Raw genomic sequence first — 17,292 nt, 5'->3', positions numbered from 1 at the left:
TACCTCTTTTAAAAGGAAGGTGGTTTCAGTTCTTATTTTATATTATATTCTCTCCCCAAACTTCTAGTCCTTTTTATTATACTATTTTTTTGACTGTAATGGAGATCGAACTCAGGGGTTCTACCACTGGACTACATCCCAAGCTCCGTTTTAAAAATTTTTATTTTGAGACAGGGTCTTGATAAGTTGTAGAGTTTGGCCTTGAACTTGTGATCTTCCTGCCTGAACCTCCCAAGTCTCTGGGATTACAGGCATGGACCACTGTGTCTGGCACCAAACTTCTCAGTCTTGAAGTCTCATGTTAGATTTCATATATTGGGGCACCCTAGTCTGGGTGGCTGAATCTTCTCCAGACCTCACCCTTCCCTGAAACTGAACTTCTTTCTCTTGTATTTTTTTCATTTCTTTTTCAGCAACTTTTACATATATTATTTTCCTGGAAAGACCTTTATTCTAGGGTTCAGCAAAATTCTTCCTATAAAGGGTCATAGAAAAATACTTTGGACTCTGTGTGATCTCTAGCTCATCTCCTCCTCCTTCTCATTTTTCTTCCTTTCCTCCTCCTCCATATTTTCCTCTTCTCCCCCTCCCACTTCCTTTAAAAATGTGAAAAACATCCTTAACTTGAATGGAATGGGGTCTTAGGATTTGCCACAGGAGTGCCTGACCTTTGCTCTACTCTCTTCCTTATTCAATTCCTGTACATTTGCTGGGCTAAGCTGATGTCATTCTTTCTCCAAACAGTTTTTCTTGACCGATCCCACAGGTACAGGTCATTTGGTCTGTTATGTTCTTTCTTAAGCATCTTCAGTTCCAAGAACATTGCCTGACACAAATGAGAATGTCAATGCATATTTGTTAAATATTCATCATAATTCATCACTTACATTTATGAATGTATTATCTGCAATATACATTTTTATTCAGCTTTTATTTCTATCTTTGCTTTCTATCTGGGCAGACTCGGTCAAATTACTTAACCTTCTTGCTCAATTTCATCTGTAAAATGAAGATAATACCTTTCTTCATAGGGTTGGGAGGATTAAATTAATGTAACAGTCAGAATAGTGCTTGGTACATGGTAAGAGCTACATAATTCATGTTAGTCATTATTAATAGCCTTGATTCACATATATTAAGTGAATTAAGGCTCACAATGAACCTGCAAGGTGGATATTATTATTCTCTCTGCAAATTAGGGCACTTGGCTTTGGCAAATTTAGCAAATGTGCAAAGACAGTAACTATTGTTTTAGCACTGACTATGTATTAGTTGTTATAAAATACATTATCTTGTTTGTTCTTTCTGAAAATTCAGCCCATTAGATGTATCAAGTTCAATATGTTAATACACTGAATTTCTGATTTCTATCCCCAAATCTATTCCTTACTTTTCTTTATTTCATGGAATGTTATCATCTTTCATTATCTTTGATCTTTTTAATTCCTCACATCCAACTCATTAGTATATTCACCTGACCTGTCTTCCAAAATTTGTCCATCTATAACCATTTTTACCTCATTTTCTGGTGCCAGCTATTCATTTCCATATCTAGACTATTGAAATTGCCTCCAAACTGATTCCTCTCCACACAGAAGTTGCACTGATCTTTGCATCATAAATCATAAATTATCACTTTTCTGATTGAAAATGTCCATGGGCTTCTAAATTCTTGTTGCCCACAAGAGCCTCCATGATTGAACATTTCTATCTCTTTGATTCATTTCCTAACATTTTGCCAAGCTCTTTATGCTTTTCCTTTATGCTCCAGGCCTTTGCACTTATCATTCTATTTATAACACTGTCCCTCCAGATCCTCCAGAGGGTTGACTCCTTCCTGGCAGTCATGTTTCAACCTCAATTCAGCATCACCTCCACAGGAATACCTGCCTTGAATATTACGTGCACGTCTTAAGAGCCCCCATGACAGCAGCAATATTGTCAGTTTGATTCACTGTTATATCTCAGTGACTGTAACGATAATACACTGGTTAAGATGGCCCAGGTTAAGCTGCGTTGACAGACAGCTCCACAGTCTCAGTGCTTTAACATAACAAAGCTTATGAGACTGTTCAAGCCACTTGTCCATGGTGGATTAGCAAAGGGCTCTGTTTATTTTAGTTAAGAGACACTTAGTCACTCATCTTAATATCAGAGGCTCCATCTCAGCACATGCTTGCTTGAGTACTATGGCAGGGGAACACTAACTTGGCAAGTTATGTACTGGTTTTTAAGCTTTTACCTATCAGTGACACATGGCATTTCTCACATTTCATTAGCTAGAGACAGGCACATAGCCATGCCTAATTTAAAAGGGGCCAGGAAATTAGGATCCCTTCATCTGTATATTCCATGTGTCTGGAAGGAAGAACAGGAATTTGTGAACAAACCTAGTGCCAACCTCAAATTGCTGACAATTGAGTTCTATATGCCACTTAGGTGCTGTTTGAAGTGCTTAACTTGGAACTCTCTCTTATCAACCCCAGTTAGTATCGTTGCCTTGGTTTGACAGCGAGTTTAAGTACTTTGCCTAAGGACATTCACTAAATGGCAGAACCAGAAGTGAACTAGATAATCTGATTCCAGAGCCAGTGCTTTCAATCTCTAGGTTATAGCTGCTTTGGGACATAGTTGGCGATAAAAAATTCTTTTTGATTAAATGAATCCCCATGAGACTCTAAGCTTTTTGAAAACAGAGACCCATCTTTTATCTCATACATTTCAATTTGGTGTTTTTTAGCAGAAACTTAAAAATACCTAGGATGAATTAATCAATTGCTTCAAGTTTAGGGGTATTTTCCCCTCTGAAATGAAAAGTTATATAAAGATCTGACCGCAAGGCTATGAAATCAAGTTGAAAGGATAAGGTAAATATGGATTTGTCCACAAAATGTTAGAAATCAGAAATAAGAGATGTCCCCTTATATTTAGAAAGTGTATTTTAAATAAAAAAAAACACTAGTCACAAATATAAATATGGTAAAAAAAAGTGATATGGATACATAGTGTTCTTAGTAAAAGAAGTTAAGACTATTTTCGATAAAAATTACACATATTTATATACATGTATATTATAATGTATATGACAACAACCCAAACATAACAAAAGATACTCTTTTCTGTCCCAAAATGCCCCTTGCTATCATCATCAGAGACAAATACTGGACTGAGGAGACCATGAATAGGGTTCAGTATTTCACTAGTGAGGTTTTTTTTTTTTTTTTTTCTTTTGGTAGTGCTGGGATTTGAACCCAGGGCCTCATACATGCCAGGCAAGTGCTCTATCATGAGCTATATTCCTAGCCAACTGAAGTTCTTATGAACAATCAATGTTCATTAGTAATAACAGATATTGATTGGGCATAAACTATGTTTCAGCCTTATGCAAAATCTTTTAAATGGAATACCTCTTTTAGTCCTATTAACTTTATAAGGAAGGCAGTGTTATCTGTCTTTTACAGATGAGGAACCTGCAGCAGAGAAAGAGTGAATACTTGAGATCACATTGGAAAACATGAACTGGAATGTAAATCCAGGTCGGTGTGACCTCAGAGTCAACATTCTTTAATCAGAACTATGCACATAGCAACAACCGACCCTCTGCAAATTTACGGTATATTTGTAGAAGGTTTTAGGTTTTGCAATAGGGACAACATAGTTATCTCAGTGTGCAAATAATGTGGTTTCTGGGCATAGGTTGCCAAGGAAGGAATCGAAGAAGTTACGAACAAAACACCTTTTTCACTTCCCCACACCGTAGCTATCTTTGTCCTTCAAAGCCAAGAACGATGTCATTACTATTACTGATAAAGCTCAAGGATAAGCTTGGCTGAAAAGACCCAAGTGAGATGCTGCATCCCTTTTACAGGACCAAGGCTTGAAATATTTTTTCTCTTAGTCTTTCTCAGATGTAACTCTTAGCCCTGAGGTAATGATTTTTCAAATCTAACATTGAACTAGTCTAGTGAACCTTTACTATTTTGATAGGGTACTGCCCAATTCTTAAAACTGGAAGTTACTTTTAGAATATGTGGTTGGGTCATTTCATGTCAGAAATATTCATGGATTCTATAAACAGCTTATCTGCTCACGCTTCCTTAGGAATCAATACAGGCGGAATATAATGGGGGGAAAAAACTCTGGTGGAGACTATAATGAGTTTGTAAATTGTGATAATTGGAGGATTTGCCAAGTTCCAAATATAAAAATAGCTTCTATTTAAGAGTAAACTTATGTACAATGTGACATAAGTAATTTCTAATGTGTTAGTCAGCTTTTTGTCACTGTGACCAAAATATCTGATAAGGACAATTTAGAGGAGGAAAAGTTTATTTTGGGCTCATGGTTTCAGAAGTGTAGTTCATGGTTGGACAGATTCATTGCTCTGGGTCCAAGGTGAAGTAGAACATCATGGTGGAAGGGTATGGCAGAGGAGGTTGCTTAGTTTATGGTAGCCAGGAAGCAGAAAGAACAGTAGGAGCCAGGAATAAAATATAATCCTCCAGGGCATGCCTCTAGGAACTTACTTCTGCAAGCCATTCCCTCACCTGCCTATAAGTATTATCTAGTTATCCATTCTTGCATTAACACATGAACTTTTGGGAGATATCTAATATCAAAACCATAACAACTAATGTGGTTTAATTTGAGGGAAATCTACTCAAAATGTCTCCATGTATTTGCCATTTTATCAATATAGTCAATCCTTTGGGTTTGACATTGGTCCTCTCTTATATTCTTGGAACTGGTAACAAATTGAATTATAATTAATTAATTACTTTCCTTTTTTTATTGGAAACTGGAGAGTTAAAGTTTACTGTGAGTAGAGGATATTAAATCTGGAAAGGACCATGGAAGTTGAAAGATGTCAAACAATTTATCTCTTGCTAGGCCTGCCTTGTACTACTTAATATCTCATTAAGTGTACTGACCTCCAAACTGCAGCCTGTTGATCTATATAGACTTTTTCTATCTGGTATGCCTCTACTGAGTGGATATTAAATTTTGTATGGTGCATTCCACTAAAGTTATGAATTATCAGGAACTAAAGATGCAAAAATGAATAAAAATGAATACCACTGAGCCATAACTCCAGCCCTCCAATTAACATATTTTAAATATTTATTTATTTATTTATTTTGCAATACTGGTCATGGAACCCAGGAGCACTACAACTGCACTACATCCCCAGCTATTATTATTATTATTATTTTTTAAAACAGGGTCTCACTTAGTTGCAGAGGCCATGAACTTAAAATTCTCCTGTCTTAGTCTCCCTAGTAGTGGGTCCTTTTAATTTAACCTGAAGGACCCCTTTTATTATTTCTTGTAGGTTTACTAGCAACTACCTTTACAAAGTATGAATTCTTTGGAATATCTTTAAGCAATATTCTTAATGAAATACATAGAAAATTACATATTTATGTAGGTACACCTCATTCCCATAAATAAGGCTCTGCAGATGCTCTCTTCTCTCTCACAGATATAATTCCCACCTTTGAATCTTGGTTGCTTTCATAAAACTGGCTTTGTAGTCATACAGCTTTGTCTTGTCATCCTAGTTCTTCCATTTACTAGTTTTGTGAACTTGACTCCCTTTAAATGTCAGTTTCCTCATTTGCAAAATGGTGTTAATAACCACCTTATAGGCTTGTAGTGAGGATTTTTAAAGATCATTTATGTGTTGTGTTCCATAAACTATATAGTTATTATTTAAATTATGCTTTGTCTCCCACCAAAACTTCTAGTTAGCAATCTGACTCAGAAATATTTGCATATTTATTTGCATTTGTTCTTTACTTAAAGTATAGTTTTCCTCAGATTAGTACTAAATAAGTACACTTGGAGTCACAGCTAGTTATTAGATTAAGGTTCTAAGGTATAGTCATATGGAATCTAGAAGAATTGGAGAACAAACTGTAAAAAAGGAAGCTATAAAGTAGTACAAAAAAATAGAAGAGAATATTTATCTGATTTCAGGGTGTAGAAGGCATTTCCAAGCATCAATCAAAGGAAGAAATAAGAGGAAAAGTTTACAGACATACCACACAGAAAATTTAACTTTCTATGTTTTTAAAATACAATAACATTTATACAAATTACAGCATTATGAAACAGCTCAAAGACAAAGAAAAGCACACATAATCGGATGAGTGAGCTGAACAAAATACCAACTTCTCCTCCTATAATTCAGTCTTTCACAAATTTTCCTCAAAGTTCCTCCCAGTCCCACCATCATAATAATATCAAAGAAAAGATGATTCTTATTTATAAAATAAGGCTTAAATTAGCCTAATTGGGTACATAGGTACAGCAAGTGTTAATTAACCATATTAGCATCTTTAAATATGTTTTGCAAATCTATAGTATTATATAACTATTTCAGACTAAATTTAGGTTCTAAAACTTCACAATGGATGTCAAGTTAGCCCTTCAAAAGCCTCTACTATTTGTTATCTTAATGCTGAGAAACCAAGCTAAAGAAACTACCAGACTTCTCTGGCAGTACCTATAAATTTGAGTGAATTTTGAGGTCCCAAAAGTTTTTTCTTCAGGTCCTAAAAATGTCTCACTTTGTAAGGCTGGGACTCTTTAAGCAAATATGAGGGCTATTTTCTGGGTGGTGGTGGGCAGAGGGGTTTGTAAGCACTGGCTTCATAAGAACCAGCAATGTTTGATCTTAATGTGGCTTGCTCTTCCTTGCTACATTAACAACCTTCTTATATATGATACTTCATGTAAGCCATTGGTTATACAGTCAATGTGGCCAATTATGTCCTGGTATAAAAAGGAAGGCAGATTCTTACTGAATATAGTACAAGTTTCTGTATTTTGGAGAGTAAAGGAAAATCAGATATTTAAAAATTTTCAGTTTTCAAAAGCAGAATGGATTACATATGGGTTATAATTTAAGAAACAGCTTCCTTTTATGTCCCCAGAATAGAACACTAAAACAATATCAATAATATTCCAATTTCCAGTATCCTTATGCTCTGGCTACATTATTCATAACTTTATGACGAACCAAACAACAACAATAAAATTTTCTTTTTCAACTTCCTTCACTCTATAAAGTTAATTCTTGTTCTGCTAAATCTCGAGTTAGAAGTCTCATGAAGTCATCTACTCGTTGACCTAAATACAGTGCTAGACATCCTGACTCAGGTGTGGTCTGAGACATGTCTAAGCAATGTCCGCACAGCTTTGAAGTGTTAGTAGTTTAAAGTACTGGTTTAATCCTTTTCCAGGAAGTTTTGTGACCATCCTTTGTTGAAGACAAGTGATCTTTTGCTTAGAGGTGAACCCTCAAGCCAGCATCAGAGTAAAACCAAAATGATCTGTAAAAGTCAGAGAATTCAAATGACTGTGGTTAGTTTATTTCTGAGAACATTTAATTGTGAAAGTTTTGAAGAGGGTCATAATAAGATTAAGGCAACTGACAGGAAAATTTGGGTATTCCTGTGTCATGCAGAGCAAATATAATAAATTTGCAAAAACATTTTTAAAATATCTCTAAGGACAGTCACTAAGCCTGTTTTCAAAGAAATCAGTAAATGTTACATCTGATTTACAAAAATAAAATGAACATAATTTACAATGAGACATGACATAATAATACTAAGATACAACATTTATATAAGCCAAGAATGGAATAAGCATAAGAAAAGAATATAAATAAAGAGAGTTGAAGAAGGAATTTGATATTTGTATTTTTTTGCTAACTGCATTAATAAGACCAAAATAATCCCTCAAAAAATTTACTAGTATAGAAAATGGTGTATGCAAATTAAAAGCAAGGCTGTGGCCAAGTCAGCATTCTGCATGACTGAAATTATGACTGATAGCATGCATTCCAGTTGTCTAATATGATGAAGCAGAGCACCACCAAGATCCTGAAAAATGGGCGGCAAGAACATTAGCAAATCCCCAAAGATTTCCCATAAAACATGCAGTTTCTAAAATATTTATACTATCACAACTTAACTATACAAATTAAACCTAAGGAAGGCTGAGCATCTCTTCTGACTTGACAACTCTTTCCATGGAATTTACAATTGTAAGTAGACCAAATAAGCCTGTTTTAAGCACCTCTCTTTTTTTTAAGGTGAAAGAAAGAGTCTTTGTGATTTTCTTAGGAACCCTCCAGAAAATCTCTAGGATATTTTAGAGGTAAAAGATATCCTGAAAATTTTATATATTGATTTCTTATAATTAGAATCTGACTTGGGGAAGGTAAAAGTTCAGAGGTTACCAGAAGAGATTTGGACTCTTGGTTAAGAGAAAGCAATGGATACCTGAGAAATGATATTTCATTACCTGTATAGTCAAAGTGGCAACAAAACACTTTTTAAATTTAACTAATTAATTAATTTTAATTAGGTATATATGAGAGCAGAATGCATTTTGATTCATTTTACACAATTGCAGCACAACTTTTCATTTCTCTGGTTGTACATGATGTAGCGTCATACCATATGTGCAGTCATACATGTACCTAGGGTAATGATGTTCATATCATTCCACCATCTTTCCTGCCCCCCATTCCTTCCTCCCCTTTGCCCAGTCAAAGTTCCTCAATTTTTCCCATGCCCTGCTAATCAGAGAGAACATTTGGCATTTGTGTTTTTGGGATTGGCTTACTTTGCTTAGCATGATATTCTCCAGCTCCATCCATTTACCTGCAAATGCCATTATTTTATTCTCTTTTAATGCTGAGTCATATTCTATTGTGTATGTATACCACAGTTTCTTTATCTGTTCATCTATTGAAGGGCATCTAGCTTGCTTCCAGTTTAGCTATTGTGAATTGAGCTGATATGAACATTGATGTGGCTGTATTACTATAGTAGCTGATTTTAAGTCTTTTGGGTATAGACCTAGGAGTGGGATAGCTGGGTCAAATGGTCATTCCATTCCAAGTTTTCTTTTTCTTTTCCTTTTTCTTTTTTTTTTTTAAATATTTTTTAGTTGTTGATGGACCTTTATTTTATTTATTTGTATGAGGTGCTGAGAATGGAACCTAGTGCTTCACTCATGCTAGGCAAGCACACTACCACTGAGCCACGATCTCAGCCAGCCACCCCCATTCCAAGTTTTCTAAGGAATCTCCATACTGCTTTCCAGATTGGTTGGACTGATTTGCACTTCCTTCAATAATGTATGAGTGTGCCTTTCCTTCCACATCCTCACCAACAGATTGTTGTCTGTATTCTTGATAACTGCCATTCTGAGTGGTGTGAGATGAGATCTTAGAGTAGTTTTGATTTGCATTTCTCTAATTACTAGAGATGTTGAACATTTTTTTCATATATTTGTTGATTGAATGTGTATCTTCTGAGAAGTGTCTTTTCAGCTCCTTAGCCCATTTATTGATTGGGTTTTTTGTTTTTGTGTGTGTGGGTGTGTTCATTTTGCTGCATATGAATTTTGGCAACAAAACATTTAAAAATGAATGTAGAGGGGGCTGGGGTTGTGGCTCAATGGTAGAGCACCTGCTACCATGTATGAGGCACTGGGTTTGATTCTCTGCACTGCTTATAAATAAATAAATAAAATAAAGGTCCATTGACAACTAAAAAATGTTTTAAAAAAATGGATGTAAAAAGTAACCTGCTTTCAGGGCTGAGGGTTATAGCTAAAAACAAAAACAAAAAAACCTCTTTTGCAAAAGTGGAACCACTGTAAAGAAGCACATACATTAAAATGGCCAAAACATAGCTTCTCTATAAATATAAAAATAAGAAGCAGAAGTATATATACTTAAAATTATACTTAAGTAGCCAATGTTTCAGTATTTTCTCTTAGAAATTATCTTGGTATCTTATGATTGTACAATATCAGTTCAAGGATTTAAATTATCTTCAATCTGAGATATTATAAAATACAATTGTGGTCATACATTCCTGTAATTCCAGCTACTCAGGAGGCTGAGGCAGGAGGATTGCAAGTTCAATACCAGCCTCATCAATTTAATCAATAGGCCATCTCAAAATTAAATAATAATAGTTTTAAAAAGGCTAGGGATGTAGCTCAGTGGTAGAGTGCCTTGGGTTCAATCCCCCAATCCCAAGTACTGGGGTGTGTGGTGGAATTATATATAATGGTTTTCTATTTCTCTTCTCTGTTTTTACATGCATTTTCTATTTTTATTTAAAATGATCATATATAATAAAAAGGCATTTAAAAATTCTAGAGAATGAAAGTTTGAAATAAGTTAAGGCATTTCTGAAGACTCCTATGCACAAGAGAATTCCTTTACTAACTATAAAATGTCATTATTAATTAAAGCACATCCTCTGAAGACCTACATTGGGCTATGTTTCATTAACTCTATGAATTATTTTCTATATTTTGAAAAAAATGTATGTTTATTTATAAAGATATTTATATATTTTGTCTTTAATATATATTTATATATGATGTATTTATTTTATATATATATATTGCAGTGCTGGGGATCAAACTCAGGGCCTTTCATCTAACACTGAGGTATACCTTGAAAGTAATTTTTATATATTAAATTTAAGTAGATCCTGATAAGTTTTCATTGATCTATTTTTCTTCAATTACTCTGAATTATAATTTTAAATTGTTATAATTATTTGATATTTCTTTCTTTGTGACAAAGAGAAAGATGAAATGGTGAAGTATTTTAATCTGAATTCTAAATTCTTGAAAAAGGCTATAGTGGAATCTCTCCTGATTGTTGAATTAATGTTTTGAAGTATGCCTGTATGGTTCTCTAGATTTACTCTTGGATTTCCAATCAGATATTGTTGCTTTCTTTCATGAAAAAGGAAGTAAGTTATTGAAAGAAAATATAAAAGTCCTCAGTATTTATTGAGACCTTTTTCTTTTTAAATCAAAATTAGATTTTGATTTAATTGGAAGAAGCAGAACACATTTCCAATAGTTCCCATAGTGATGTTTGTACTTACAGAATCTCTGTAGACTGTTACAGGACGTTGGCTGCTATATAGAAAAATCCTATTTTAAACCCAATTAATTATATATTTTGAGATCTATTTTCAAAATGAAAAGTGGAGTGGGATATACTTTAACAAATGAAAGCATGTTACTACTTATTTGTACCAGTGGAAATATGAAAAGAAAGAATGCAGTTTAAACTTGCCTTTACCGTTGGGGGACTTATTATTCCCAAATGGGTAAGTAGTTATATTTGTCTTCAATGAGTTTGATTACTTTTATTTTTCAGGTTGATGATTACCCAGAATTTTTGAGTTCACCTGATAGAGAAATCAACCAACACATTCGTATCATCTATTCTTCAACTGTTTTGAAAAAAGAGTGTGAAAAATCAAAAGGTGTCAGGAAATTCATAATTCCATTTCATCATGCCAATGCTAACAACAAAAAAGGTATGGAATATATTTCTCAACATGATGTAAGATCAGTTTCTTTATGAGGTAGAAAAGCTACCCAATGTTCTGTAAATTGAAGATGAACTGACCAATCCATTATCAGCAGCTCAGTGGCTGGGCACAATTTGCAATAAATTTAGGGTATGTGGAAAGGAAGGAAAGCTTGGAGGGAGAAAGGAAATAAGGCAGGACAAAAGGATAAAGGAGGAAAGAGAACTATATTCAGTAAGTTTTTGCTTTTTATTTATTTATTTATTTATTTTTTAGTTTTAGATAGACACAATATCTTTATTTTTTATTTTTATGTGGTGCTGAGGATCGAACCCAGTGTCTTATGCATGCTAAGTGTGCACTCTACCATTGAGCCACATCCCTAGCCCCAAGTTTTTGCTTTTGTTTGTTTGTTTGTTTTAAAGAATGAGTTATAATTTAGATTCAATTTGGTCAGTTCTTATTTAATTTTAATAATCATATTGACATCTACAGATTTTAACAACAACAAACCTGGTAAAGAAGTACAGTGAGAAACCTGAAGGAAAGTGAACTTTCCTCTAGGATACTCCTTGATAGTTGCCTCTATAGCCAGCAAGGAAAGCCATGAGGTCCTGCCCAAATAGTTATGGCATTCAGAAATATTTGTTAGGAATCTTCACTATCAAGGAAAACCGGAGCTGAATAGTAGTTAAGATGGTAAAAACAGATTTTACTCAGGACTACTGAAATAGGGAAAAAGAGACCTTAGTATATATAACTCTACAGTTTAGCTAAAACTGAACAATGCAGAGAATATAGAAGTCTAAAAGTTGAGGCCTAGTTGAAAAGCTTAGAAGAATCTGAGGAGCGTTTGGTTAAGGAAAGAATCTTTGTCACCACCCAACAACTATAATACATGACTAGATCAATCTTGTCCTTAAAGAACTCAGTGTCTGTGGCTGGTGATTTTCCTGTTGTGCCCAAAGACAGCTGGAAGGTCCATGGTGCGGTGGGGAGAGAAGGGGAGGACAAGGAGTCAGGGCTCCTGGCATTCACCTGATGCTACTAGAACTGCCATCCTTTATGTTTCACATTTGGGGCTTTTCTTGTGAAGAAGTTTAAAAACTCCAAGAAAAAGTGGATAAATGTAGAATATAATATATAGTGCAATAACAGTGTTTGTTTTCATGGTCTTCAAAGAGAGAGAGAGAGAGAGAGAGAGAGAGAGAGAGAGAGAGAGAGAGAGATACAATCAGAATTGTGTATTTGGTATTTGCCCTCTGTTCCTGATACAGAGCTTTGAAGATCCTTGCAATTTCCCAAGTAATGGGCCTGACTGGAATACTGTTACTCATAACAAACTCCTTTCAATGATACCTGAGTTCAAGTTAATGAAGTGGCACTTGGTTAGCTTCTTGGTAGCTTCAGGATTGAAGCTGGTTGTCTGAGGAACTAACTATGTGATTAGAGAATTGGAATTTTCAGTCCTTTTCCACCTCCACTCCAACCCTGACCTCCAGTGAGGGGAGAAGGCCTGGAGACTGAGTAAATCATCAATGGCCAATGATTTAATAAATCACTGCCTACCTAATGAAATTTCCACTAAAAAACTCCTGAATGATGGGGTTTGGAAAGCCAACTGGGTTTGGAGAGTTTCCAGGTTGGTGACACATGGAAGTCACTGAGAGGGGTGTGCTGGGAGAAGGCAGGGAGGCTTTGAACCCGCACCCCCAACATGTTGCCCTGTGTATCTCTTCCATTTGGCTGCTTGGGATTTGCATCTTTCCTAATAAACTGGTAATAGTAAATAAAGCACTTTCTTGAGTTTCATGAACTGTTTTTGCAAATTATTGAACCTGAGGTGGAGGGTTGCATGGGGAAAGAAAGACTTTTTCTCTACTCTCTGTGGTTGGCTTTAAGAATCAACAAGAGGCAGATTAACAGGAGAAAAACATGCAAGTTTAATTTGATGTTAATCATTTTACATGGCAATGGAAGATTCATAGAAGAGAAATGGAGACCCCCAAAAGAAGACAGACCTAAAAGCTTATATACTATCTTGACAAAGAATGATAAATTGGGGAACTGTGAAAAGACAAATCAAAGGGGTTTTATTTAGCTAGGTGCTGTTGTAAGAGGAAAGTGACTAGAAAATATATAGGGGAATCTAATGAAAGATAAAGGTTATTTTACTAAGTTTGTGCAGATTCTTCTTAGTGTCAGCTCCCTATCTCTAGGGATAAGAGTGTTCTTTTCTAGGTATGGGGTAGGGTAGCAAGGTTAAATTTTTTTCATGGGATATTTATGTCCCAACTTTAAAGTAGGTCAGTGAGCCCTTTGCACATCTGCTATTTTTCAAGTACTATCTGGTCAAAATGGCCAATATGCTAATGTGGATTATTTAGAAATGGCTTACTCTGGCCCTCTTCAGGGGGGAACACCTGTCTGAAGTGGGGACAGTCTTTTGTGACTGAGTCCTTAACCTATCTGGTGTATGCTAATTCCAGATAATTAGTGTCAGAACTGAATTGAATTATAGGACCACCACTTGGTGTTCAGAGAATTGAAGGACTGGTTTTTGGGTGAAGGTAAACAACCTCACTAATTTGATGTCAAAGTGTTGTGAATAAAAATAGTCAGATATTTAGAGATAAAGATATATAGATATAGATGTACCTAGAAATATATGAGAGTCCTTTAAGGTATCTACCCCTATGACTGGGAATTAGTGAAAAGCAGAGAAACAGAGCATGAACTTGGACTTGGCTAAGCCAGGTTTAAATCCTGGTTCTTACATCTCTTGACTGTGATCTTCTGCAAATCACTTAAACTTTTGAGCCTCAATTTCCTCATCTCTGTAGTCACTGTATTACCTGGAATGTTATGGCCAGGATTGGGCACACAGCTGGATGGCTGACTTAAGGGAGTCTGCCATCAGGATTGATTCCTTTGCATAGAAGAATGGAAGAATAAAGGTCCATGGGGGCACATGGATAAGCCCTTCTACTTCTGGTGTCTAACCAGTGTAGACAGACTAGCCTTTATTAGTCTTTCATTGTTCACTAGACTTCACTTCTGGTCAAACTCAGAGCCTCTTGGATTATTGAAGAGCTACAAAATGTGGGCAAATTTTATTTGTGTACTTTCATGGCTAAGCACTTCTCCACACTGACATGCTAGGGCTTGGAAACTGTTTGTAAAAGTTGTTGTAATTAGTAGGCTTATCAAATCCCTGGTTGCTTACCAGGTCTCTTGTTGCACTAATTAGGGTGTGCAACTGGTGTTAGTTGCCTTAAATGCATATTTATCCTTGTTCACAAGCATAATTATTCTTGGCTTCCCCCCCCCCCAACATATATAGGAACATCAAAATACACGTTGAAAGAATACAGTACAATATATATAGGTTTTATGAAATTTAAATTCCTAGAAACCTTGCAAATGATGTTAAAGCAATGAAGAATTTATCTTGTGTACATACATAGATCACATCTTTTGTTACCTCTTCTTTACTTTCATACCCAAAAGCACCATCTGATACTTTTGTGCAGGAGCTTTTGAAACACAAAACTATCATGATCACATGGAGCCATAGCACATATTAGAAGAAGAAGAAGAAGAAAAAAAAACCACCTTTTCCCATCATTCCAGTAGTGATGTGTGCTATATTTTGTTTTCCTCAAAAATCTTGGTTCTTTGGTTTAGATATTGCATAGGACCCCATGGTTCACCCTCTAGACATTTTGTAATATGTGATCCTGAAGCAAGATACAGGCTCAAACCTATTTTATTGTCATTACCGAAATCCTTAATGTTAATAAGGATGATATCATGCCTAGAGAAGCACCAAGCACTGAGTATTTAAATAAAGATAATTATTAAGACTGACTCCAAGCCTCTTGGGTGAAAGCCTAGGGAATATTTTTGTCATATGGCAGAAGTGTCCACACACCAGTCAACTCTATCATCTGAACAAAGTAAGTTCAAAATTGCAAGTCATTTGTAGTAGCAATACTTAGTTTAAATGATCACACTTTCACAGGATTCCCAATTAGATCCAACTTTTTCAGAAATATAGAGAAAAGGAAGTTTTTTTTTTTTTTTTTTTTTTTTTTTAGTATACATGTGTTCTTATATGGGGTATGGTTAGCACTTTGAGTCATACTTTTTACATTTTATGAAAGAGGTGGTTTTTAAACTCTGTTGATCAGCTTTTACTGTAACAAACACCTGATATAAATCAGCAGGAGGAAAGATTTATTTTGGCTCACAGTTTTGGAGGTTTCAGCTATGGACAGTTGACACTGTTGCTTATGGGCCTGTGACAAGATAGCATGTCATGGAGGGGAGCACATAGTAAAACAAGCTGCTTACCTCATGGTGGTAAAGAGGAAGAAAGAGGCTGGAGTTCCAATATCCTCTTCAAGGACATGTCCTTGATGCCTAATGTCCTACTTACTATTAGCCCCAAATTTCAAATGTTCCACCACCTTCCAATAGTGCCATGAGCTGGGGATGCATCCTTTAACACAGTGGGCCATTGGGAGACATTCCAGATCCAAACTATAGAAAACTTTAAATGGACAGTACTGATGGGAACAGAATGAAAGTAGTGAGCTGTATTAGTTGTTCAAGATCTTTCATAGATTGAGTTATTAAATACTCATTTCAGGTATATCTTAGAAATGTTTTATATCTAGCCTGATTATGTACAATACTGCTATCTGTGGCCACTGAGCACTTGAAATGTGACCAGTTCTACTGAGCTAACCCTAACCCTAACCCAACATGAAGCTCTCTCTTCATATTGTTGTTTCCTCTGCTGTACAGAAGATTTTTAATTTGATGTCATACCATTTTTCCATTCTTGGTATTATTTCCTGAGATACAGGAGTTCTATTCAGGATGTGCCCTAATTTTGCAAATTAAGATACTGAGGCTAGAGCAACAAAGTAACTTTAAAGTTCACATAGGCAATTATGGGAAAGGTCTGAATTTGAGCACATTTTAATGTCAGAGCTGAAGGTCTTTTGCTCTATCATGGTGCCCAACTATATTCTTGGACAACTTGCAAGTTTTGATGAGAATTTATGAATAGTCACCAAATCAAGACATGTGGCTAGGTTTTCTTTGTAAATCCAATCAACTTGTTTAATTAATAATCAAATGCCTTTTAATTTTTTTAAGTCAAGGAAGAGAAAAATGGCCTTATATTTTGGAGAAGCAAAAAATGTAGAAGTCTGAATGAATCCTCTCTCAGGTGAGATTGTTGTTTAGAGTATGTTTTTAACTTGCCTAGTCAAAAGTTATTTCATATTGCAATTTGTTTTTCTTTTTGTTTTTTCTCTAATGGCTTTGAACTGAGTTCTATATATCTCATACGTGTAATGATGAAGAAGGTATTTTGAGAGAACTTTCTCCTGAATTCAAATGCAAAAGAATATATTTTTTCTAATTTCCATGAACTATATAAAGGTCTATAATATAAATAAATAATTAATTAAAACTGAATTTTGGGGCTGAGGATGTGGCTCAAGCGGTAGCGCGCTCGCCTGGCATGCGTGCGGCCCGGGTTCGATCCTCAGCACCACATACCAACAAAGATGTTGTGTCCGCCGAGAACTAAAAATAAATAAATAAATAAATATTAAAAAAAAAAACTGAATTTAAAAACACTGATTGAGTTCTTGGTCTGTGCAGGACACAATGTTAGGCTCTATGATGAGTACATGGATGAGTAAAGTATAATTTCCATCCTTCAGAAATGAACCCTAACCAGGATGTAACATTTGCACAAATATAATACAACATAAACATGCTGAGGGTCCTAAAAGAGTTGGAGCAGTGTCAAAGAGATTTAAAGAGGGTAAAGATTATATTCAGTTTGGAGAGAAGTCAGAATGTCAGATGATAGGGGTAGTGTACATGGAATGGGACA

The 17,292-nt window shown here is 35.3% G+C and overlaps 1 protein-coding gene across 1 annotated transcript in view; it reads left to right on the top strand.

Annotated features, from left to right (window-relative positions):
* LOC308657715 (uncharacterized protein C12orf56) overlaps window positions 1-17,292 on the top strand; it is a 97,467-nt gene that overhangs the window by 8,510 nt on the left and 71,665 nt on the right. Inside the window, exons 2-3 of the mRNA XM_081309684.1 lie at window positions 11,216-11,378; window positions 16,542-16,614. Coding sequence (XP_081165810.1) covers window positions 11,216-11,378; window positions 16,542-16,614 — 236 coding nt within the window. The remainder of the gene's footprint in view (window positions 1-11,215; window positions 11,379-16,541; window positions 16,615-17,292) is intronic.

Source organism: Spermophilus citellus, assembly GCF_964194105.1.
Source record: "Spermophilus citellus genome assembly, chromosome: 10".
NCBI lineage: Eukaryota > Metazoa > Chordata > Mammalia > Rodentia > Sciuridae > Spermophilus > Spermophilus citellus.
Note: the sequence above shows the minus strand (reverse complement) of the source record. Positions and strands in the feature narration are given on the sequence as shown.